Genomic DNA, 27,457 nt, shown 5'->3' with positions numbered 1-27,457 from the left:
CTCACATTTTCCCAGCTTGCAGCTAATTCCACATCATATGTACATATTTTGTGTGTAAGACCATATTTTAAAGTAACAAGTCTTCCACAGTAACCTTTATCTTTCCATTAGTTCAAGCTTCTAATCCAGAGTTTTGAGAACAACCTACATTCTCTTTATCAAATATAAAATTAAGTAATACCGATGCAGGAGTGAATGGCTCATGTAGTTCACAGATCAGCTATCATTAACTGTTCGTATCAAAAATCACACATGAAATGCAAAAATGTAGTACATGTCTACATCTTCCTACCAAATTAATGTTTCAGGCATCATAGGTTTCAGTAGGCATCATCATAAGCCACAACCACAAGCAATTGGCTTTGTTTTCTGCCCACTTACATTACTGTGAGCTCTTATTACCATTCAGAGTGTTACACAGATTTGACCATCTTGTTTCTCTTATAAATATATCACACAAATTAGTTTGGCAGCAGCTTCAACCCAAACAGGCACTGCACTGCTGTTGATAAGTCTTAACAAAAACACAAAGAGAAAGTCTTGCTTCCTTCACTAACAGCAGCAAAGCATTCATATATATTTATCCAGAAAATGCACAAGGTGGTATCTCCTGGTCATTATACAATGAAAGTTACTGCGCACAAGAGACAGAACCCTATACCTCTTTACCACAGCAGTTTTCCTACAAAATTTTATGGCATACTGTAACTAACTAGTGGCATACCCAGAAACAGTTTTCACAAGAATCGACTGAGAATAAACCACATTAAAAATACGTGTTGACTCCCAATGTACATTAGAGAAAGTAATGCCCACACCAGGTTGTTAGAAGGAAAAAAATATTGCAATGGTGTATTTCAAGATAAAATAAACAGGAAATGTAGTCATGAAGAATATTTAAACTTATGAAGTATAGAATGAAGACTATTTTATGTATTAGGTTGGTACATAAGTTCGTAGCATTTTTGTTTCTCTTGTTGGTATTCTGGTTGTTATGGGTTCATTTATTGATTTACATTTTTAGTTGTATTTGACTGATGCTATTTTAGTTTACATACTGTCATTTTGTTATTTGGAGATAGGGAGTGGAGCTGTGGATGCTAGGAAATGGAGTGCCAGGTGGAAAAATCGGAACATTTCCAACATATTCTTCTGTTTGAGTTCAGTAGAAGGGAGACAGAAGTGGAGTCAGCCAGGAACATTTGCACCATATTTGGGGATAATGCCACTGGACAGAGCATGGCAAGATATTGATTTTCTAATTTTAAGTAAGATCGTTTAGACATTAAAGACTCTCCATGTTCAGGAAGACCTTTGGGGTTTGATGAAATCATTTAAATGCATTAATCCACAATGACACACAGCAGTGTGCTTGAGAACTAGCAAATGTCATGAACTGTAATTATTCCCCCACTGTGCAGCATTTGCATGCAATGGGTAGGGTTCAAAAACTAGGTGCTTCATAACAAAATAAAAAAATCAAAAAATCTGCAGGTGGTCAGCATGCTTGCTAGTCATCAACTGGCTCATGAACAACACCAACCATTCCTATCCTGGTGATGAGTAATGATGTCTTTATGATATCATAAGGATATCAACAAAAGCAAAACAAGGATAATGGAATGTAGTTGAATTAAATTGGGTGATACTGAGAGAATTAGATTAGGAAAAGAGATGCTTAAAGTGGTAAATAAGATTTGCTGTTTGGGGAGCAAAATAACTGATGATGGTCTAAGTAGAGAGGATATAAAATGTAGACTTGCAATGGCAAGGGAAGTGTTTCTGAAGAAGAGAAATTTGTTTACATCGAATATAGATGTAAGTGTCAGGAAGTCATTTCTGAAAGTATTTGTATGGAGTGTAGCCATGTATGGAAGTGAAATGTGGATGATAAATAGTTTAGGCATGAAGAGAATAGAAGCTTTAGAAATGTGGTGCTGCAGAAGAATGCTGAAGCTTAGATGGGCAGATCACATAACTAATGAGGAGGTACTGAATAGAATTAGGGTGAAGAGAAATTTGTGGCACAACCTGACTACAAGAAGGGATCGCTTGATAGGACATATTCTGAGGCATCAAGGGATCACCAGTTAGTATTGTAGGGTAGCGTGGAGGTTAAAAATCGTAGAGGGAGACCAAGAGATGAATACACTAAACAGATTCAGAAGGATGTAGGTTTGCAGTAGGTACTGGGAGATACAGTAGAGTAGCATGGAGAGCTGCATCAAACCAGTCTCTGGACTGAAGACCACCACCACCACAACAACAACAACAACAACAACAACAACAACAAGGAAGAGAAAGGATTCGTTGAGCCCAAACAAAACAGCAACCCCCCTCCTGCCATACAAAGATCCGCGCGTCCACAAAAGATAATGTTATGCATCTGGGGGAATAGCAATGGTGTGGTGTACTATGGGTTGCTCCCCTGAAGTATAACCATCACTGCTGACATTTTCTGTCAAAAGCTGATATGTCTTGCAATTGCAAGCAAAGAACAATAACCAGGAAGAATGAATGAAGTGATGTTAATCTGTGAGAATGCCCATCTCCATTCTGCTAGAATGACAAAAAAGACTAATCAGGACTTGGGTTGAGAGGTCATTCCACACACATCTTATTCGCCTGATGTTGCACCCTTAGATTTGTACCTTTTCCACACTCTGCTTAGCAACCTTCAAGAGCAACTTCCTTTCTGGATGAAAGTCCACTCCAAAAAGAGCTTGATGAATTCTTCGCCTCAAAACCACTTGATCTGTACAGTCACAGAATTCAAAAGTTACCCCAACATTGGCAGACAGTTGTAAATAATGAAGGAAAATATGTTATTGATGACTAAAGTCTTTGTTAAGTGTATCTGTTCATTTATTAAACTTATGAAAAAACACTACAAACTTATGCACATACCCAATATTAATGCAACAATGGTGTTAATTCATAGAACTACTTACATTTACAAACATAAAATTGCAAACTCAATTAACTGGAAATTTGTAAATAACAAAGAGTAATTCATTGTGCTTACCTCTTCAGCAATACTCCTAAGTTTCTCTGACATAGAGCTTCCAGTCTGTTCCACCATTTTGTAAAAATATCCTTCTTTATTCTGGAGCAATGAATATGGGTGGCCAAATTCCTGCAAAAGATATTTAAAATATAACTTATTTATGTCTATCAACTTAACAGCTTTCATATAAAAGGAAATCAATAAGTTAATTTTTTCTTGTGCATTAAATTCAGTACTCTGTAACAACAATATTCAAAATGATAAGAGACAAAAATGAAGATCTATAAGACTCATACACTGTGAAACTAAGATGATTGTCTCTATAGTAACTGCTGATAAAAGAAAACCCAAATCACTGATGCTAATACTTTTTCTAAGCTTACTAGGTAGTTCATTCAAGAGGAGAAAAAGACGTGTGGAGAAAAGAAAATAATAAAACACTGAGCAATCTCTGCTCTCTCTCTCTCTCTCTCTCTCTCTTTCTCTCTCTCTCCCTCCCCCTCCTCCTCCCCCCACCCCCCCCCACCCACCCCCGCACCCAAATGGCATAAATGAAACTAAATTTTCTAGCTATAGCTTAAAAAACACTGCGAAAATCTCCTACAATACATCATATGTATAGGAGAAAACAACAGCTAAAGCTATACTGAAATCGGGAAAGGATTCCAGTAATCAGGAAAGCCCCACCCTATTTCATTTCTTTACTATCTACCAAAATTCTTGGAGGGAATCCTACAAAACAGACCATCATATGCAGCCACCTTATTCCTAGCTCCAGAACAGCAGATCTTTCACCTTATGTCATGTACCAGCAGATGTCATTTTGTACAACATGTTCAAGATGTTTCTGAACTCAAGAGACGAATAGGACTTGCTTTCGTGAACCTGACAGTAGCATATGACACTATAACTCATAGACAACTATATATGAAATGATCAAAAATTACCACTTTGCACAGGTAATGAGCATGATACTGGGAAACAAAAGATTCTTTCCCAAATATAGAATAAGTCAACTGGCAAATACTAAGAGAAATAACCTACCATACGAAAAAAATCCAATACCAACTCATTGGAAAATGTGTAACATATCATTTTCCATGCTGACAGGAACAGGTTATTGGAGGAGTAATTATCTGATACAAATATCAATCTGGAGAGTAATTTTGTTATGTATTTCCAGTGTAACAGGCTGCTGTAGTTGTTGAGACAGGGATGGACATTGAATAAAATAATCTTGATTCTCAAGTGGTATCAATTCCAATAAAGTTATCAAGCTTTTGATGGCCAGAGGGAGTAAAACTACTGACTGCCATGGCTGGCACTATTTCCTGCTTATATTTCTATGATCATGGCTGGAAGCACCAATCAGAGAGGGCCGAAACAATATGTGCTCTAGAGGTGATTTGGGCAGCTCATAGCAGTCTGGCCTGCCACACAACCAAGTGACATCAGGTGATGTGAGGGGTTGGCACCACATTTGAAACTTCCCCTCCTGCCTCCCTATAAGCATTAAGCATCTGTCATTGCTTCCTTTAGACATCCGAAGCCCACCCCCACAACCTACTCAATGTGTAGCCGTGGTCTCTGTTGAAATTGTTGCTGTTCACTCTAATCTCAGCTGCCTCTTTTATAGTGGAGTCCCAGTATGTTGACACTTAAGCCTAGGCTCTTGTGCTCTCAAACTGTATTTGGTGTCCATTTATGAGGAAATGGTCAGCTCCCTTTGCTTAATATGTCTCTTGTGCTTGGTTCAATGCTCTGCAACTGTGTGAATTGTCTGGCCTATATAGATGCTCCCACACTGAAAAGGGGCTGTATACACACTGGGCACATGAAGAGCTATGACATCTTTAACAAGGCGCAACATATCTTGTATCTTGGGGGTGAGCCAGAACACCAGTGTCAATCCATGTCCATGCAGTACACATCCACAGTGTATTTTCACCATGAGGCTATATCGGGAAGGTGTCATTGACATATCTAAGGAAGCAAGATGGACACAACACTGCAGAGTTCAGAGCCTGCTTCTCAAAGTGGTCCATGAAGAAATTCATGACTGCAGGAGACAGTGGTGAGCCCATTGCTGTACCATCCATCATTTCATAATATTTGTTGCAGTATGAGAAACATGTTGCCATTAGAACATAACAGAACAATTTGGTGATTTCCGGTGAAAAATGTTGGACCAAAAGATCCAGCGTGTCTTGTACTGGCACTCTTATAAAAAGCGGCACCACATACAGACTAAGTGTTACATCATTTCAACCTATTTTCATTTTCTTGAGCGTTTCAACAATTGTCTCTGAGTATACAACATGGTATTCACAGTGGTCCAGTTTTGGCACTAATAGTCCTGCAAGATGTTTTGCCAGTCTATAGGTGGATGAGCTGATTGTACTAACATTGGGCCTATGAGGAACATGTTCCTCATGTATCAGCAGTCCCTTATGCCAGGGAGGTCTGGTGGCACAAGGTATTAATTTCTTCACTGCATTTCAGTGGCTTAGCTTTCAACAGTATTTGGCTGGCAGTTAGTCTAACATCCTTAGCTGTGTTGTGCAAGAGATGCCAAATGCACTGCTCTATTCCACTAATAATCTCCAGAATTGGCAGATGTTGTGGGACTGCTGGAAAATTAAGCCATAGAGCCATCCATCATCTGATTCTTGTTTGGAGAGATTAACAACTGTTCTGGGGGCATTATCATTCTCCATGTCAGTTCTTCTGTGAGATAAACGGTCAAACTTGTTACATTGCTTAGACATTGTCTTGCACAAACTAGTATGCTGTTATGCTCCCATGGCTACATCCACCAACTCCCAAGAGAATGGTGACAAAATTGATGACAAAAATAGATGAATCAAACAAGTTTCTGGCATTAAGACCAAGCAGACAAAATATGAACTTGATCTGAATGCCAGAAACCTACAGTCCAGATACAGACTGTAATCCATGAATCACAGTGCCACAGGAAACTGATAGAGGAGCCAAAACCAAATGGTGCAGCCAAATGGGAAAGTCCAGTATGGAATACTGACAATATTTAAAAAAAAGGATAGAGAGCTATTCACCATATAGTGGAGATGCTGAATCGCAAATAGACACAAGAGAAAGACTGTGAAACAAGTAAGCTTCGGGCCAGAAGACCTTCTAAAGTACAAAACACACACATTCATGCAAGCACAACTCTCACACTTGAAAACACTGTTTCTGGCTGCCAAGATGAGATTACAAGCAACTACACATGATGGGGTAAGGCAGAGGTTGGGATGGGGAGGGGAAGGGATAACAGGGTGGTGCAGGTCTAACCTCCTGACTGCACCTAACTGCCCTATCCTCTCTCCACCACGTCCCAATATGCTCCCACAAGCAGCACTTTACCACCCCCAACCCCTATCCTTCTATCCCTGCCCCTGCCTCCTCCTTACCCTCCTCCCCCCCCCCCCCCCCCCACCTCCCCCTCCCCATCACCCAGACTGCTCCCATCATGTGCAGCTCCTCGCAGTCTGGCCTCGGCGGTGTGTGTGTGTGTGTGTGTGTGTGTGTGTGTGTGTGTGTGTGTGTGTGTGTGTGTTGTCTACTTTAGAAGACCAGGTGAAAGCTTACTTGTTTAGAAATCTTTTTGTTGTGCCTTTCTGTGACTTCACATCTCTACTATATGGTGAGTAGCAATCCATCTTTTTCTTAAATTTGCATTAATTTTATTTATTAATTTATTACCTGAGAAATGTGGCATTGGCCAGGTATTTATTTATATCTGTGCCTGAGTTTTTATACACATGAAACTTATTTTTGGTTTATAAACCTTCTTGGGGATATGAATGAAGAGCATGTTTACTTCACCCACATGAGAGAGAGACAAGTAGAGCTTGCTGTGGATAAAGCAAACAAACACTAAGATCCACACCCACAACATACTGTGTCTGGCCTCCCACTTCTATGATGTTATGTTGGAGACAAGTAAAGCCTGGTGTTCTCAAGTCATAACAAGTCGCAACTCATGTGTTCACTAGATCCTTGAGGCTGCACAATTCTCAGTCTCTTAGTCTTTTTGTTGTATTTAGAAAGACTTAACCATTTCCTTGTTTTTAGGCATTTTTATTCATAAACGAAGTGAAATAAAAATGTAAAGAGTAGGCACCCAAATCACAAAACCAACTTAATAAATATATTTTTCCTAGCAAAGAATATAAATAAAACCTATCAAAAGAAGCCAAGCAATGTCATTAAGTTTTTAACACACAACGCAAAATCAATAAATCCTAGTCAAGTAAATTCACCATTAGTCTGAATGCATAAAGACAAGATTGCACACTTAATTCTGTCACTGATGTAAATTTCTAAAAATACATTTGTCACTCAGCTAACAAACAGTAACAATGCCATCTACTGGTTCTTTGGTGTACTCTACTGTAATAATGAAACATCTCAACTACTAAGCTGAGCAGACAATGTTAGATAACATTTTAAATTACAGTATCTTTTCTTTTATTGTCATGATTTTGATTAAATAAAGCCTTTATGTTCCACCAAGCTACCTCAAGTTAAATTTGAAAACCCTATGAAAATTTGTCTAGTAGTTTTAGAGATCAACTTGTTCAAACAGACAAACAGAGACACACAATGGATTTACAGTTTTATTAGTGATATAGATGTTTCATTCCTTGTGTCTAGTTTCAACATCATAGCTCCAGTCTGAAGCTATCTTGTATAAAAGTAGTACATAAGGTGTGAGTTACAATGTGAAGGTACAGATTTGGGTAAATTAGAAATAACAGCACTATACTGCCATTAATTTATGCAGTACACTATTGAAGACCAATCTCTACAAAACACAAAATGTATTTTATTGTATTTTTATTGGTTCTGTAGTCTACAACAGTATTGTAAAGACTATAAAGAAAAGAATGAAAGCAGGAACCGGTGATTCCTTTGCAAATATACAACTTTTCAGAAATAGCCTTGTCACAAGAAAAACAAAACTGCTAATTTATAACTCCCTAGTCTGCCTAGTTGTCACATAGGAGTCAGAGATATGAATGTTGACACAGCATGACAAAAATGCACTGAGAACCTTTGAGTGGAAAATACTACACAAAATCTATGGTTCAATAAGGGAGGAAGAAGGCTGAAGAATCCACCACAATGCTGAATTACAAGTGTTATTAAGAGGTAGGGATATACTAAAACTTGTGACATCACAGCAAATACAATGGCTAGAGCATGTGGAGAAAATGACAGAGGAGAATTCCAAAGTAAATGATGAAAGGTGTGATCCATTCAGCTAGACAAAAAGGTAGCTGTAGAAGAAGATGGATTGATGATGTAATAGTGAATCTCAACAGCATGTGAATCTCAGGGGGGAGGAGAGGGGGGGGGGGGGGAGGGCAGCAAAAAAAAAAAAAAAAACAAGCAATGCAGAGGAAGACTGCTGAAGAAGCCAAGGCTCACCAAGGGATGAGTGCTACTGATGAAGAAGTCTACAAAAGCAGCTTGTGCATAAGATGTTGGACAAGTTAGTTTATATGTGTACAAATGAAAATGGTTTCTATGGATACATATTCAAAATTATGAATAATACACTTCATACATTTAAATATTTATGTAACATATTTTGTACATTAAAATATTTAAACAACATGCTTTATACATTTAAATACTCCTCAATGGAGTAAATGCAGTGATGCTGTAAAAATAATTTTAAAAATTTCCCAAGATTTTGTCCTCAGTATTTGCTTTTATTTTTACAGTAAGTAATCAACTGTCATTTTTATTGAATGTAATGGTTTCCGTAATATACATTCATGGTATAGGAGGGATACCAGAAATCTTAAACAGACCTTTAGAGGGGCCTGTAGGTTTGCATCCAAATATGATTCTAGTGTTTTTTCTGTTTGAATGCACTGATAGTCATTTGAGTTTTCCCAACATGTGACTCCATTAAGATGTGACTCCATATTGAAAGTGAGAAAGGAAGTATGCATGATATGCACTCTTTACTGTTTTCTCAGCACAGCAGAATTTTAGTAAGCAAAGAAAGTATCAGGCCTTGCTCAGTTTTGTGTTAAGATATTCCATATGCTTATTACATTTTATATTTTTTACAGCCATAACCCTAAGAAGTTGGTTTCTGTACTGTTATCAATTGGTTCATTGCTGGCAGAGAGAAACGGGTTTCCTTGCTTGGAGGATTGTGAAATTTTAGTGTGGTAGGTTTTCAACAATTTATTAAAAACTGATTATTCTGTTCCCAGTTGCTAAGTTGTTTTGTAACTATTCATTGCCTCAACTGTTCCTTCTTTCCCGTTTTAACAGAATTGTGCTGTCATCTGCAAATATGTTCATTTTATGGGCGTCCACATTTAAGCTATGATCAATTATTTAGAAAAGGAACAGAAGTGGTCTCGTTACTGGTACTTGTGTACACCATATGTAATTAGATTATACTCTGACAAGTATTCAGAAATAGTTTTAGGATGACAGTATGCTTGATATTAATCGTTTGCTTCTGATTGTTCAAGAAGGAACTGACTCAACTGCTGTACAGACCTTGAATACCATACTTTTTAAGTTCTGACAGTAGGATCTTATGATCTATCTTGTTAAAAGCTTTGATTAGGTGAGTACTCCAGGTGAATCCTGTTTCTTGTCTCTCAGGATTAGTGTACAGTTCACACAAAAATATCTGTGTTGTTCATTAATAGGATTTTGTTTTCATAAAAAAATTCCATAAGTTTATCATACTTAACCCTTAGCTGAAAATATAATGTAATTGAGTAGATAAGGAGAAGGAATAAAGGTGGAGGGAAAGGACTGGTGGGGTTCAGGAAAAAGGGTAGAGTTCAGAAAAGTCGCCCAGAACCCCAGGTCATGGGAAGTTACCAGAGGGCATGAGAAGGAGAGACCGATTGTAGGGACTGCACCAGACAAGATTTGAAATCCTGGTTCTGAAACTTGCACACGTAATACCTGAACAATTAGTAAGTAAAGGCAATATTGTATATATCAATAGGAGACTTCTGGATTCTAACAGACAACATGATACCAGTTAAGTTACAAAATTGTATGATACCAATTAAGAGTTAAACAATTACTAACAAAGAGATAGAGGGGCTGGCCAGTACTTACCTCAGCTCAGTACAGCCGATAGAAACACAAAAAACAACCGAAAATTTAAGTTCCTAGCTTTCGGAATAAATGTTCCTTCATCAGGGAGGAGAGAGGGGAAAGAAAGGGAAGAAGGGAAAGTGGATTTAGTTACTCACAACCCAGGTTATGAAGCAACAGGGAAAGGAAAACAGGGAAGGTAGCAAGGATGGAGGCATGGTTGTCAGAGGGAAGCCAAAGATATTCTACTGTAGGTACTGTGCCAGCTTCAAACCACTGAGTGTGTTCTCCAAGCAAGGGTTTGAGAGGTGGGGGACTTTGAAGAGAGATAGGAGCTGTTGGGAGTGGTGGTTACATTAAGTAGTGTAGAGATTCAGGACAAGTTGGGTAAGGGCTAAGGATTGAAGGTTCTGGAAGTCCAGGAGAGGTTGGTGGAAGGAGGAATTGCACCCAGAGATGGGAACTTTTAAGGTAAGTCCTTTAGGGGTAATTCCAAAGGTTAAGCAGGAACGGAGGAAAAGTATGTGGGATTGCAGTTTGGCTACGGTAAATGCATGTTTCCGGAATGAATGTAAATAATGTGGTACAGGATTAGGGTACATAGTGGGTAACTGGTGGGTAGGGAAATTAAATAACTAAAGTTAAAATAGTAATCATAAGAAGGAATAAAACATGGAAGGAAGGGCGAGAAAGAAAGAAATTGTGTTGGTAATGTTAAATACCAAAGAAAGACCACCAAATAAGAAAAATACGGAAAAAGTTGACCAGACCAAGCAAGTATGTCCAGATCAGGGGAAAAAGAACACACGCTGCTCAAAAACAGAGATAGCGAGTAGTGAAAAAAAGAGATCGCGTGTGCCGCAAAATAGATCGTGGGTGCGCAAAAAAGTTCGTGCGTGCCGCAAGAAAGTCCGCGGGTGGCGCAGAAATGTTCCAAAAAATGTTTCCTGTGGCAGAGAAAGATAGGCAATGGCACAAAAATATCACCAGCAACACGAAATCGACGGAACTGGATGATACTGATAGGTGTGGAAGAGATTGTTGGCAGAGATTGTTGGCTGGAAAACAGCGAATAACGAACGTTAAAACTATGGAATGTTAAATAATGGAATGTTAAATAAATAAATCAATAAGTAGAAAAAGAGAAGTGGACTATAAACGGAACAAGACAATAGGAGGCAAATGAAACTAGCACAGTTGGTGACGAATATATATATATATATATATGAATACACATGTCTGTACCACTTTCTGCGGCACTTCAATGTAAAAACTTTCTTGTTTTTCTCGAAAACCTGATAGTAAAGCTCTACAATGAATAATACCACCATATGATCCTCTTTCTGAGCTCAAAGTCTTACTCTTTATGGAGGAATGATGACTGTTTTCCAGGCAAGGTCTTGTCAGTTGATAATGAGTGTAACATGTTCAGTGACTCATTTTTAGAAACAATGTAGCACTAACCTTTTACATTATGAAATAACCCCTTTGCATGCAAAACAACTTTACATTAGGGACAAAGCAAATGAGGCTGTTGTACTAATAACAGAAAGACTTTGAACTTGGGGAGGGACGTGGATGAAGGCTCTAAACCCTATACAACCACCCTGATTTAAGTTTTCTGTGGTTTCTCTAAATTGCTTCAAGCAAATGCCTGGATGGTTCTTAGTAATAGGCCATGGCTGCCTACCTGTTCTATCATTGTCAAATTTGGTCTGTGAGCAAGAAGAGGTCTGTGTACATTAACTGTGATATTTATTCTTAGTCTGTAATACCATGATATGTCCAATATTCTTGAGAGATTAATCTACAGATGTATAAAGTGACTACAATAACAAAAACAACTAATACTACAGATACATCATGTAGGTGGATTAATGCTAATCAAGAACAGTGTATTTGGCACTTTCCAAATGTCCATCTCCAAGAGAAATCATAAATTAAATTAAAGATGTCTTGACAGAAGACATTCAGAGAGAGGATTCAAAATTTACAAACAACAGACTCCCTAAAGAAAAAAAAAAAGTGCTTACCACCACACGACCAGCATCCATCACCAGCACTTTGTCAGAATCCATGATTGTATTCAGACGATGGGCTACTGTCAAAACAGTGCACTTTGAAAACCTCAGCCGTATAGTTCTTTGTATCAAGCTGTCAGTGCTGCAGAAAAAATAACATAACATTACATTCTAGTGATTTATTTATTAAATGTTAATTAATACTGGAGAAATTTCATTGACTTGACACTGCACTAAAGAAATCAGAAAAAAAGGTCAAGCATGCAGGATACAGCAGCCCATGTGCAGTGAACAGTTTTCATCCAAAGCACTGGGTAAGTTCATTTGTTTGTTCAGAAGGGTAGGCTGACATTGCTTGCCCCCTTCCAACTGACTGACAATGTGCTGTAATGACAGAATCGAAGTGCATGCCCAGCAATCTTTCTCAATGATTTTACATAAACTATTTGGAAAAAAAGTTTCACGTTTTCATAACTTACAGCTTTATGTATAAGGTTCAAGATGAAGTGCTCATCATTTTATTAATGATCATAGTTATTGTGTGATCTTTGCATTCAAATAAGACAGTGTGAGAAATTTGAAAAAGTTTGCAATGAGTAGGGGATGCAGTCTGTCACCAGATTTAAAAATAATAATAATAATAATAATAATAATAATAATAATAATAATAATAATAATAATAATAATAATAATAATCTGTGGCACACACAATTGTGAAGATGTATGTCAGCAATATAAAGCAATTTCTACAACATTCCTCAGAATATTTCATAAACGAATTGTACGAATCGTGGTATTAAAACAAGATCTTGACAAATGATAGCACAAAATGAGGAGAGTATTTTGCCATATGATTATTATGCAAAACCTCATTATCTACCATATATTCCACCAACTACAGACTTACTTTATGAAAGAACATAATTTTTAAGGGCTATCAAAAACTGGTGAAAGAAGAAATGCTATGCATTTTGGAACAGCATAAGACTTTACACATTTATTTTTGAACAGAGGATGTGCATTTTCATTAGCTATTGACCTTGCCTATGCTCAGTTCCTTACTTAATAAACTTAATAATCCATCGTTTCAGAATTTGCTTGCAACCGCATCGGTACAACATGTTAGTAAGGTAACACACTGTAAGCTTTGCTGTGTTTTGGCAAAAGAAGCAAATTTTAAGATGCCAACAAGTAAAGTGTAGGTTTCGCTGAAATTTGCTGCTCATGATGCTGCTCTGTAAGTTTCAAATGGTTAACAAGTCAGTTGAAAATAAATAACTGCTTTTGTTGCATTTTCAGTGGATTTCGTTTTAGATATTAACCAAGGCACAGATGACAGTAGATCTTTTTGGATGGTCGCCATGCTAGTGTGGGCATGGAAAGGCTTCACTTAATATTTACAAAAAATGTGAGTGCAGACTTTACTTTAGAATGGCATTTCCCCTCCAGTGTTTGGCAGCATGCTGACTGCCTGCTCACAACCCCCACCACTATCACTCTCTCCACACTAGCCCTTCTGACTGTGCATCTACCAGCCACATTATTCTGTGTACACTATACAGCTGTTGTATTGGGTGATAATTGAAGTGCAGCTACTCTGTGGGCTGTAATTATCATACAACAGCAAAACTTGGCAGGCATGCTAAAACATTAATGCAGAACTGATTTTGGCTATCAGATCCAAATCTGGCACTGCACATAATATGATTGACATCCCAAGTGCTAATTGCTCATGTCCCATTGTAGTCCATTATAAATGGAAACTTTTCTATATGTTGTTCTTGCATTCACAGCAGCAGATTTGCATCTGGTGGCCAAAATCAGAATTAATTTTGTCTAGTACAAACTGGTCCTGCATTAATGCATTAGAACATCTACCAAGTTTCACTTCCATATGATAATTATGACCCACACTGGACCACTATAAGTAGCTGAATTTTAATTATAACCAATAGGTACTATAACCACCAATGAAAAGACTTTTAACATCAACATAATAGCAATAGTGGTAGTGGTTGTAGTAGTAGTAGTAGTAGTAGTAGTAGTAGTAGTAGTAGTAACAATAGTAATAATAATAATAACACTGCAAATATATATGACAAAGGAGCATATAATTACCATCCACTAAAGCATAAACAGCTAAAGGAAGATTGACAGTGACATAAACTTTAAGATACAGTTGTATCTCCAAGTTTCAGAACTGTTACTTTTGTATTTTCTATGCCTTACATCTTTCCCGAACTACAACTTCAAAAGTATTTTTTTCTCCTTTCAGAATCTTTGTATTTTTTACTTCCGCATTCTCAACTTGTACATAATGTGACTGATTGAGTCACAATGTGACTCATTCAGTCATTATTGACCACCATCCTGGGTACAATTACTGTGCCAGCTGGCCAGTAGACACCACTCTCATGTCATTCATAGCACCAGTATGAATTTTTTTACTTTAATTCTTAATTGTGATGATGTTTGGTTGGTATTAATTTTTATTAATATTTTGAATAATTGTCATTCTGATAATATTCTTCTCGGGTATGCAGCCAGATCATAACGTCTTCATGACACAATATTTCCGCAGTCCAACTGGCTGTCATCTTCAGGTGAGAGTGCTGGTGCACGATCTCGCCGGAACTGGGTCAATTATTACGCTGGGAAAGCCTTCGTAGTCACAATTATCATTCTATTAATAATAACATAATAATAATAATAATAATAATAATAATAATATGATGATGATGATGATGTCAAGTTAATATGCAGAAAATACAGAAGAGGAAGTCTGCAGTAAATAGTTTTGAAGTGTGGGGAAAAAACTGCAAAAATAAAGAGAAATATGAACACAAAGAACAGACAGCTAATGTCCTTAAGAACTTTGTGTAGTCTTCATCCAGCTCATTTGTAATAATAATAAGAATAATAATAATAGTTAAATTCACCCCACTGATGAAGAAAAAATCTCACCCCAAAGAGAAGAGTACCTATGAGCCTTACAGACTGATAGGAATATGAAGAACAAACCAGAAATATAAAATCAAGAACAGTGGTTGAAAAACAGTGGTTCACCAACCACATGCTGCCCAAATCAAATAATGGTTCACAGGCCACATGCTGCCCAAACGAAGTATCTGTGCGGCTCATGGTTCTCAGTCATATTTTATAATAATATGCATCTAAGCAACTAACAGTGAAATCCAAAAATGTCAACTAATGAGTTGACTTCTGAAGTGTGTAGTTTTCCTGCTCAGTAACAAACAAAGATACTTACAGAGACAATAATTCTGTAAGATGCACTTAATTTTAACTGACATAGGTGAATTCAGCCAAAAGCTAGCTAGGCCTAATGTCGGCTGGTTAACTCAGGGGCAGAGCAGCAAATACCAGGTAGCATGGGCACTGCAGGATTAGTGGGTGTCAGAGACAAAAAGTTTTACTGATGGTCTTCAAGCACTCACTACTCACAGGTGTGCGCAACTGATCTGTTGCTATGGTGTAAATTTCAAATGGAATAACATGGATTCATAAATGTGCATCATAGACATGGTCATCTTCAAATGGAGTATGTCTTTGTAGAAAGGAATATGAAACTAAATTAGGGCTATTGTAATATAATGCAATGAGTAGAGGAATATGACATTCACAACATTTAAAAAAACAATTGTCATTGTGGCTCATATTGCTTAATGAATTTAAATGTCACTATAACTACTGTTATTAATCAATTAATTTATTGAGTCTTACAGACAACAGAACAACACTTCATCAAACAATTACAGCGACATAACTATGGGGTCATCAAGCTTAGAAGCAGTCTGAAACAAAGAACAGTCAACACAAAGTGTTTCAAATGGTGCTGACTTTTGATGATCAGTATTTGGGGGTCGACAGTCAACTTACCATAAGTAATCTATTAGGGACTCCTAACATACTAATTTATGTATATAGAAATTAATTAAAGACCTGTACAAATGAAACCTGAGGTGCCTGCCCACAATGGCAGTATTGGATCTCAAGGAAAAACAGTTTGGTGACCACTGATCTAGAGGAAATAATTCTTGAACTGAAACAAACAGCTGAACTAGCAGCCCCAAAAAACCCAAGGAAAAAAACTGATGGTGGAATGATGAATATGATAAAAGCAACCTGGCTAAGATATCATAGTTGAAAAACAGAAGAATCACATTTGAAACTCACTAATCAAAGAATGATAACCCAACAAGTAATGAGGTTTAAATTCCAGTACAAAAAAGACATATTTTAATGACAGAAACAAACAGTGAGAAAAACCCACATGATAACAACAAAACATTTAGCAGACAACCTCAAAGGTATGATCCTCCAATACTAATGCTAAAAGATAAAAACAGTAAGAGTTACAACAATAGGGCAAATATAGAATTTTTAGCAGAAACATTTAACAAACTACTACACTATCCAAATGTCCCTGAACCAGTTCAGACAAACATAGCATTTTACTAGCTGCCAATGTGGACTTGCTTCTTGACGAAAATTATCTTGCACAGTTATTACTATAAGAAATTTTTTATGTACCTTTGTGGGCTTAAAAGAGTAAAATAGTTTTGGCCATATTGTGGTATAACTTTCCTGTCATTTATACCAGCTAAGCTTGATAATGATCACAGACTGAAACTAGTAGCAAATGACAGCTGAAGCTTTCGCCATGAATTTTAATGACGCTGACTAAAACACCACTGGAAAATATAAACCCACCAAAAATCTCTGAAGTCTACAAAGTTTTGAGAGAGCTCAGGAACTACAAAGCATGTTGAGAAGATTAAACATATTTGCAACTCTGGAAGCATACAGCAGAACCAGCGAAGATATCATTATACAACTCATGGCAAAAATCTGGATCAATAAATACCATATTGAACTACAACTACAATACAACCATTATACAAAAAAGGAGAAGAAACAAATCCATATAACTATAGATGGATTCCTCTTGGACTGCACATAGATATCTTAGTTGTTGCGAAACAACTAAAATCATTTAAGAAAGGCAAGTCTTCCGGTCCAGATGGTATACCAATGGGTTCCTTTCAGAGTATGCAGACACAATAGCACTTTCTTAGCAATCATATACAACCACTCACTTGGCAAAAGGTCTGTTCCTAAAGACTGGAAAGTAGCAGAGGTCACACCAATATTCAAGAAAGGAAATAGGAGTAACCTATTGAATTACAGACCCATATCACTGACCTCAATTTTCAGTAGGTTTTTGGAGCATATACTGTACTCGAACATTATGAATCACCTTGAAGAAAAAGACTTATTGATACATAACCAACAAACATTCAGAAAATATCATTCTTGTGTAACACAACTAGCTCTTTATTCCTATGAAATAATGAGTACTGTTGAAAGGGACATCAGATTGATTCCATATTCCTAGATTTCCAGAAGGCTATTGATACCATTCCTCACAAGCGACTATTAATCAAATTGTGTGCATATGGAATATCATCTCAGTTGTGTGACTGGATTCATGATTTCTTCTCAGAGAGGTCACAGTTCATAGTAATAGGCAGTAAATCATTGAGTGGACCAGAAGTGATATCTGGCATTCCGCAAGGTAGTGTAATAGGCCCTCTGCTGTTCCTGATTTACATAAATGATCTAGGTGATAATCTGCGCAGCCCCCTTAGATCGTTTTCAGATGATGCTGTGATTTACCATCTACTAAAATCATCAGATGATCAATTCCAATTACAAAATGATCTAGAGACAATTTCTGTATGGTGCAAAAAGTGGCAATTGGCACACTAATCAAAGAGAAGTGCAAGGTCATCCACATGGGTACTAGAAGAAATCCTTGGGTATACAAACCGAGCGAGGTAGCGCAGTGGTTAGCACACCGGACTCGCATTCGGAAGGACGACGATACAATCCCGTCTCCGGCCATCCTGATTTAGGTATTCCGTGATTTCCCTAAATCGCTTCAGGCAAATGCCGGGATGGTTCCTTTGAAAGGGCATGGCCGATTTCCTTCCCCATCCTTCCCTCACCCGAGCTTGCGCTCCATCTCTAATGACCTCGTTGTCGACGGGACGTTAAACACTAATCTCCTCCTCCTTGTGTATACAATAAATTGCACAAATCTAAGTGCTGTCAATTTGACTAAATACCTAGGAGTTACAATTATGAGCAACTTAAATTGGAAAGACCACATAGATAATATTGTGGGGACGGCGAAACAAAGACTGCACTTTGCTGGTAGAACACTTAGAAGATGCGACAAATCCACTAAAGATACAGCCTACATTACACTTGTCCATCCTCTGCTGGAATATTGCTGCGCAGTATGGGATCCTTACCAGGTAGGATTGATGGAAGACATTGAGGGAGTGCAGGAAAAGGCACTCATTTCATGATATCATGCAATAGGAGTGAGAGTGCCACTGATATGATACGTGAGTTGGGGTGGCAGTCACTGAAACAAAGGCGGTTTTCTTTGCGGCAAGATCTATTTATGAAATTTCAATCACCAACTTTCTCTTCCGAATGCAAAAATATTTTGTTGACATCCACCTAGATAGAGAGAAAAGACCATCATAAAAAAGTAAGAGAAATCAGAGCTCGAACAGAAAGATTTAGGTGTTCCTTTTTCCCAGACAGCATTCAATGAACCCTTTGCCAGGCACTTGAGTGGGAATTGCAGAAAAGCCATGTAGATGTAGATAAAATAGAAAGAAACTTCCACATGGGAAAAATATATTAAAAACAAAGATTCCAAGACTTACCAAGCGGGAAAGCGCCGGTAGGCAGGCACAACAAATAAAACACACAAACACACACAGAATTTCTAGCTTTCGCAACCAACGGTTGCTTCTTCAGGAAAGAGGGAAGGAGAGGGAAAGACGAAAGGATGTGGGTTTTAAGGGAGAGGGTAAGGAGTCATTCCAATCCCAGAAGCGGAAAGACTTACCTTAGGGGGAAGAAAGAACAGGTGTACACTCGCACACACGCACATATCCATCAGCACATACACAGACACAAGCAGACATTTGTAAAGGCAAAGAGTTCGGGCAGAGATGTCAGTCGAGGCGGAAGTACAGAGGCAAAAAGTTGTTGAATGACAGGTGAGGTATGAGCGGTGGCAACTTGAAATTAGCGGAGGTTGAGGCCTGGCGGATATCGAGAAGAGAGGATATACTGAAGGGCAAGTTCCCATCTCCGGAGTTCAGATAGGTTGGTGTTGATGGAAAGTATCCAGATAACCCGGATGGTGTAACACTGTGCCAAGATGTGCTGGCCATGCACCAAGGCATGTTTAGCCACAGGGTGATCCTCATTACCAACAAACACTGTAGATGTAGATGTAAAAAGTCTTGTCAAGAATTTTGTTCAGTCACTGTCAATATCAACTTGAACAGGAACTAGGAGACAACCAAGAAGGATTTAGACCACAGAAACGATTCTCAGAACATATTATCTCTTTAAAATTTATAATTGATGTCTACAAAAGAAGACAAAAACAACAAGTCATAACCTTTGTAGGCTTCAAAAATCTTACGATTGTATCCACTGATTTTCAGTGTTGGACATACAAAGGAACTATAGACTTTATCTCAAGTTAATAAAAATGATAAACTTAACCCTCAAAAGCACCAAATACAAGAAAAAATTTAGGGGAGAACTATGTGAGCCATTTACAATTAAAATAAAGCTACAGAAGGGTGATTGTCCAACACCACTACTCTTCAACTGTACTCTGGCAGACTCGATGATGGAATGGTACAATCAAAATCTGAATAAAATGCTAATTGGAATTGAGCAAGATGAAATAACTTCAAATTTGCTTAGGATTTACAGATGAATTAGCGCTAAGAGCTAACAATATACAAGAAGCCAGGAATCAAATAATAAGCCTACAAAAATAGAATGCCAGATATAATTAAAAAAGAATGAGATGATGATAACAGAGCAAATAGTAACAAACCATGTAACAGTAAGCATCGCAAAAAATAGTGAAACAGTTTAAATATCTAGCAGAAATTATAACATAGAACTTGAATATGTAGGGGTAATTAAACTACATAAAAGAAAATGCTTGCATGGATTTTATACTGGAAATAATCAGTTTTATTATACTGGACAAACACAGTAGAAACATACATTAATGTGGGAAATGAAACACAGTTGTTTTCCCCAAAGAACCTCATTCGCAAAGTGTGTGTTTCAGTGTCCTGTCGACTATCAACTTGTCACTCCCACAAATGAAAAACCTGCTTGACAAGAAAGAACTAATAAAATGATAAAGGCTCAAAAAGCTAACATGATCTACATGCAATGAAAAATGTCTTTCAATAAAAACAATATCAAAACACTACAAGATGGTGGTTCACTCAGAGGTCATATATGCAAGTGAAACTCTTTGTAGAGTCACTCAGAGAAACAGAATCAAAAAATCATAAAAGAAGAGAAAAAGTCTAGACTTGTGCAAATAAAAAACATTAAAAAGAAGGGCAATGTATGATAGTGCCAACTGAAGTGATGTACTGTAATCTTGAACCTATTACAGACACTATGCACAAGAAGAGGATTTCTTTTTTGGTTGTGTCATGAAGACATCAGAAACAAGATTAACAAGAAGAATTATAGAGAACCTCTGGAATTTGAAACATCAAGTATTGTAGACTGAGGAAACCAGAGAGTATATGGAGCAACTAGAGATAAGTTTGGATGATCAGAAAACAAAACATAAAATCTCAAGAAATAGAAAAACAAGAAAATAAGACAAAAACACAAATATACAAACAACACAGTGAAAAGGATATTTATAGATGAGGAAAGCTGGAAAAGATTGGAATGAATGAAAAGATATTGGCCAATTTGGAAGGAATGAAACATGGACTGGCCAAACAAGATACCCATCAAATGAGTAACTAAAGTTGTCCAATGAGACCAAAAAAGTATATAATAATAAAAATAATAATAATATGGAATAACGAAAATTTACAGTTATGAATGCTGAAGCAGCTCATTTGAATCCTTATTAATAGTAAGAACTAGGTAATGGGAGATTGCATTTAACACATGTATACTCACTGATAAAGTTTGGTGTCAAGAGTAAATCAAGTAGGGGCAGAAAGATTCAAGCTACATCATTGCTAGTCTGTTTTATAGTAGGAGGCAGTAAGCTGCTAATCCTTCTCAGTTTAGTGTGCATTCATTTCTTAACCTCCAGTTCTATTCCAGATAGCAACAGTTTACTTTCAATAACTTCTGTAATAAAATGTTCTGGTGACTTACAGGTACCACTGAAGCATCTTTTGAAAATCAATGCAAATGGAGAGCATAATGTTCTAAAGTTGGTAGCCCCCCTTGTGTTTTAATTTTTTAACAGAAAATCTGTATTGTGATCCTACATATGTTAAAAGTGCATCCTGGAGCCAGTCTCAAATAATTATTCCTATATATCACAAGCATCACTCTGGGAGCTGCATTATTTGCACACAGTATACAGCCTTACTGAAAACTTCAACCCTCCTTTCCCTTTCCCTTATCCATATTACCAATTTTAATAAAAAGCTATAAAAGCTTCTCAGTTATGGAACATACATTATGGTTGAAAATAGGTTGAGAACTCCATCAAGAGTGGATCCAGAAGACAAACTCTCACACCATGGAGGAGTGTTCACTTAAAGGAATATTTGTGATAGTTACAGTTTCCTATCAGCAGGCACACTGCTACATAAAGATTGTGACTAGGTAGTTCACAATTTCCAATGAGTAGATTCTACCTCACAAATAGAATTGTGGAAGGTGTATAATGTATATTTTGTTGCCATGATCTCTTCCTAGACCCAAAACCCTTCCAGTCAAGAAGTTCTTAACATATCACATATTGTCATTGCAGATTTGTGATCAAGTGCACTGTCATGAGGTAAAATTATTTTTTCTTATCTAGTCCAGCCCTCTACTATGCCCTTTTTCATCCGTTCGGTCCACAAGAGATGAATGGTATTTGTTAGTTACTACTGAATGTTTTATAAGGTAACTGTTTCTGACAGATGTCATTGACTCTGCATATTTTTAGTACAGGGCTAGTGGTTTCCATTCACTGCTTTGACTGTTATTCTAGTAGGAAGTGGCAGTATCTCATCTACAGTAATAAAGTTGCCCAATTTTGAAAATGGCCCTAACATTACTGAGAGATTCATGTTCACATTTGCTTATGGTCCACATTCAACAAATTTACCATCCATCCTGCACCAAGTTTTCTTTCAGATAATTATTCATATACAGTGTAACATATTCTTTCAACTGATATAATGTAGATCATCAAAGTGGAATGTAAGTATATATTTAAATTCAGATGTTCATTTTTTGCAAGTAAAAAATGTTCATCAATTCACGATGAATTTCAGTTCAAAGAAAAAAAATGTATTTAATTGCCATCTCCTTATGACAGAATGTTTTGCTTTACATTTGTGTATATTGTAACTGATTTGTTATTTTATGGAAGAATGGCATGTAATATGTACTCACAAATTATCAACATTTGCTGTGGCTTCATCCAGCATCAACACACGACTATCTCGTAATATTGCACGTGCCAGGCACACCAACTGACGTTGACCCACACTGAAGTTGCTTCCTTGGTCCATCACAAGTGAGTCCAAACCAAGACTGTCATTTAGCATCTCTCGAAGCTCTACCTACATTATTGTATGATTAATGAATAAAATATCCATCCCGTCGATATTCTTACAAATTTTATTTAACTTGTTATCATGTAAAATGTAAAATAACTAATATATTGTCCAGTCACATTAATGTGACCATCTGTCAAAAGCCTGAATAACCACCTTTTGCAGAACAGACTGCTGCAACACGTGGAGGAAGAGAGCCAATGAGGTTTTGGAAGATATTGTTGACATGGATGTAGAGTCCTACCAACTCCAGTGCTGTGGCCAGCTGCATTCAGTTTCTCAGTTAAGGATCCATGCCACAAAAAGACTGATCGAGGTGGTCCACTAGATTTTCAATTGAGTTTAAAGCCTGGAAGTTTGCTCGCCAAGTGAGTGATAAACTCATTCTCATGCTCTTCAAACTATGCACATACACTGTGAACTATGTGACACATTGCATTGTCCTGCTGATAGGTCCCATTTTGCTGAGGAAAAATGAACTGCATATAGATGTGGACATGATTCCCAAGGATAGATGTATACTAAACACATTCCCCAGATCATAATTCTCCCTTGTCCATTCCTGACCCCTTGCTTTCAGATGTTTCACACCATACACAACAGTGGCCATCTGGCTGATGGAGTGTAAAGCATGATTCATCTAGAAAGACCACCTGTTGCCCTACATTGGACATCCAGTTGTGGTGCTAGTGTGTAAATTCCAGCTTTCATCACTGATGAACAGCAGTCAGCATTGGTACAGGAACCAGGTGTTTGCTGCAGAGATACATACCAAGCAACATTTGCTAAATGGTCTTGTTTCATTTAGGTGATCAGCTGCTCGACATTTGCACATTTATTTACCTATGTCATCTCCGCAACTGTCATTCACTCCTGTCATCTATGGCCTGTGGTGTGTAACAGCTGCCATAGCTCTGTTTTTGGATAGTGCCACTTTGAAATGCAAGATATACTTTAAATGTTTCCACCCTTGGAATCTGTTTCACATGCTGTTTATTTACCCACATCTTCCCCCTCCCCCCCCCCCCCCTCCCTCACCACCACCCCCTGCCCTCCTGGACATGATTTATATACCATCCATGGGATTTGCTATTGCATGTTTATGTCAAAATAGGTGGTGGTCACATTAATGTCACTGGACTGTATATGAAGAAATTTAGTGTTTTATTGCTACGTTATAAGCAAAATAAGAGAAAAAAACACAATTTAGTGCACTAATCCAAGTCAGTTCAATATATTATATTGTGACAAATATTAATATGTGAAAGTAATGAAAAGATGATGACTGATACAGTACCTCATCAAGAGCTCTCCACAACACATCATCAGAGAATTCATCAAAAGGATCAAGATTAAAACGTAATGTTCCAGCAAACAATACTGGATCCTGTGGTATAATAGACATGTGTGATCTTAGATCTTTCAGCCCAACATGTGCAGTGTCTAATCCATCAATGATTAGTTCACCTTCTACAGTGGCTAGCCTGAACAACGCAGAAATCAGAGACGATTTTCCTGCACCTGTTCGACCTACTATTCCCACCTGATTGGTAAAAAGGAATAAAAGCGTTAGTAAAATGATTATACAAAAAAGATGTAAGCTTGTCTTTTCTTTGTGAATGTATTTACTTTGTTACCTTCTCGCCTGCTCTAATATGAAGATTAAGATCAATAAGAACTGGATTAGATTGCGGTCCATAACGCAAATACACATGTCGAAATTCTATTTCACCTTTAGATGGCCAAGTATTTGGCGGTTTTTTGTCTGTAAAAAAAGGCAGTTCTATATATATTTAGAATTCATAAGACTCTAATTACAAAATTAACAACACCTTAGTAACAAAAAAAATATTATTTTAATAATGGGTAAACACTAATGATGAGTCTCCAGATACTCTGTTTTGGAGATGATAAATAGCAAAACTAATGCAAAAAGTTGGCATTCATTTGTAGTCTCCTAAATTATTGTTATCTGAAACAATCTTTAAACACCAATTATATTAGGTTTGACTAAGTTTGTTATGAATGTCAATAGAAAATAAAATTTATTGTAACCAATCACATTTATTAATGTTTCCACTATGCATTTTGGAGGATTATACTTCCTTCATTTGTTGGATTCATGTAAATTAATAAGGTATGCATATTTTTATATAAATCTTTTGGGTAGCCTGTGCCACTGTCTTTCAGTGCTTTCCCAGTCATATTTACAGCTCATACGCTTTCTCTGTAGAACTAATGATGAATTCTACAGCCTCTACAAGTTTTTACCTGCACACATGTTCCATTATGAGACAGCAGCTGTTAATGTAATGGTCATGTGCATGCTATGAATTGTGGTATGAATTATTCTGTTGAAATACAATCATTAATGTCTCAGGCTGTGGAGGCTGCACGCACATGAATAACATAATCAAGATTTGTAACAGTTTATGTTTCTAAACCACTCAAATATCCTTCCAGTTGCGTTCCAGTTTTAATACACAACCCCGCCCGCCAAGTGTGTGAGTGGAAGCCCCCCCCCTCCCCCCCGCACACACACGCAAAAGTCCCCTGTAGCAACACTGAATACTGGTGTTTTGCTACAGCAAAAATGTGTCTGGGATGGGGGCTGGCAGGGAGGGGTAGAGGATAGTAAGGAAGGAGTAAATCAGCATGAAAGGAGGAAAACATCCTGTGCAAGGAGGAGGTTGGAAAGATTTGGAAAGTGGGGGGAGGGGAAAGAGTGGGCTTCCAGTAGTTGTGATGAAATGGGGATTCATAAGTTCTGTTGTAAACAGTCATAAGTAAGAGAAAGAAAAAGAGTACAATGCTGGAACAGAGGATTATTGAGGTGGACAGTGACTAGTGAGGTTAGAGACTGAGAGTGTGGAGGTGGGATGTGGAAGATTGAGGATGCTGATTAGTAGAAGTCTAGACCAGGGAAAGGGGTGGGATAATCTAAATTGTATTTGTGTTGCAGCAGGCAATGGAGTTGTAAATCAACTGTTCAATGATGGGGTGGCAAAGTCTATGGAGAGTGACAGTTTGGTAGTGATAATTCATATAACAATAAGAGATGAAAATTACAAATTAATGAGATTAAATAGTCTTCTGCCACATCATCTGGAAGTGAGTGGCTGCATTTCTTGATTTTTGTGTATTTAGACAACTCAGTATCATTTTACAGCACGGGTGATTGTACCTCATACCAAATGAACAGCAGTGGTATACTGATATGGACAATGCTAGATACTGCTGATATCCTCTGGTGCTATTAACTGCAGGCATACACAAGAGCAAAAAACTTGTCAAGGTTATGTACCAACTTTTACAATTGTGGTTGGGAACGAATGAAGAATTGGATGATGGGAACTTGTTAAATAGTGTCCTTCCATGGTAAATGAAAATGAATTGCAGACTTGCACTGAAAGAATAAAACCTTAGGTTTATGTAATAATGTATAAAACAATAAGTTTGTGAAGACTTTACAAACTTCTACTACTCTGCTAATAACATTTCTGTACAGATTTGAAACTTTTCTCATTTATTTCAAACATATAAATTTCAAATTCTTCAGATGGTCCCTACATGATACTACAGTTTTTGCATCTATGAACTTAGAAAAATCAAGTTCAAAGATTGGCTAACCTTAATGGAAAGAAACAGTAATCATTTCACAGCAAAGAGGAAGAAGTAATAATTTGTGAGAATGCATGAAAACTTGCAATGGATACTGGTACTAAGCGTCACAAACAAAAGAACTAAAGTAATATAATGAGTTTCAACTAGTAATAACTTTTTCAGAAATTTAATAAAATATTGTAAAACACAAAAGGACTGATATTCAACACAATTTACTGACTAGTTAGAGAGGGTATTTCCATAAGAGGGTGCAAAAATTTAACAGGGTGTAGAAGATGCCCCCCTGGATAATTTGAGGTAGGGAACCTGAGGTCAGAGAAGGCTTCTTAAGGAGATAATAGGAATGAAATTGCATTGCTAAGTACTTTTTTATTTACATTAATTACATTTAACTGCAATTACCATCAGTGACACAATAAATGTGTCATTTGTACTGCATCTTACAAAATATGCTGAAACTGGCAGCCATCAACCTCAGTGCAAGCATGACATCAGTGCACAAGATTCTGACACACCCTAACAAATATCCTTGGTGTGTTTAAAATCACATCATAGGCAGCTGCTTTTGAATCACATCACAGGCAGCTACAATTCTGGCAAATAATTTCATCTCCATATCCACTGGGGCTCCGTACACAAGTGACTTTAGTTATCCCCATAGGAAATAATCAAGGAGATTCAGGTCAGGAGGCTTCACAGGCCATGGAATAGGACCTTCCCTTCCAATATAGCAACCAGGAAATACAGCATTGAGATGATTGCATCCACACTGAAGTGAGGTGGTGCACCATCATGTTCTATCGGTATCCTCTCGCAAGCAACCAAGGGTACAATATCCAACAATTCAGGTAGAACTCTTTGCATGAATGTCAAGTACACGTGGCCATTCAGGTAGCCAGGTAGAAGATATGGCTCAATGAGATTGTCGCCTACAATGGGCAGCCCAGATATGCACAGCAAAACATACTTGAGGGTGTTACTCTACAACAGCATGAGGCTTTTCCTCAGCCCACCCA

The 27,457-nt window shown here is 37.4% G+C and overlaps 1 protein-coding gene across 1 annotated transcript in view; it reads right to left on the bottom strand.

The window, feature by feature from the left end:
- LOC126334775 (ATP-binding cassette sub-family C member 4-like) overlaps positions 1-27,457 on the bottom strand; it is a 286,690-nt gene that overhangs the window by 3,303 nt on the left and 255,930 nt on the right. The window contains exons 20-24 of the mRNA XM_049997363.1: positions 24,455-24,582; positions 24,115-24,360; positions 22,654-22,823; positions 12,151-12,280; positions 3,026-3,136 (exon numbers count right to left, since the gene is read on the bottom strand). Of these exons, the coding sequence (XP_049853320.1) occupies positions 3,026-3,136; positions 12,151-12,280; positions 22,654-22,823; positions 24,115-24,360; positions 24,455-24,582 (785 nt within the window). The remainder of the gene's footprint in view (positions 1-3,025; positions 3,137-12,150; positions 12,281-22,653; positions 22,824-24,114; positions 24,361-24,454; positions 24,583-27,457) is intronic.

Source organism: Schistocerca gregaria, chromosome 2 (assembly GCF_023897955.1).
Source record: "Schistocerca gregaria isolate iqSchGreg1 chromosome 2, iqSchGreg1.2, whole genome shotgun sequence".
Lineage (NCBI taxonomy): Eukaryota > Metazoa > Arthropoda > Insecta > Orthoptera > Acrididae > Schistocerca > Schistocerca gregaria.
Note: the sequence above shows the minus strand (reverse complement) of the source record. Positions and strands in the feature narration are given on the sequence as shown.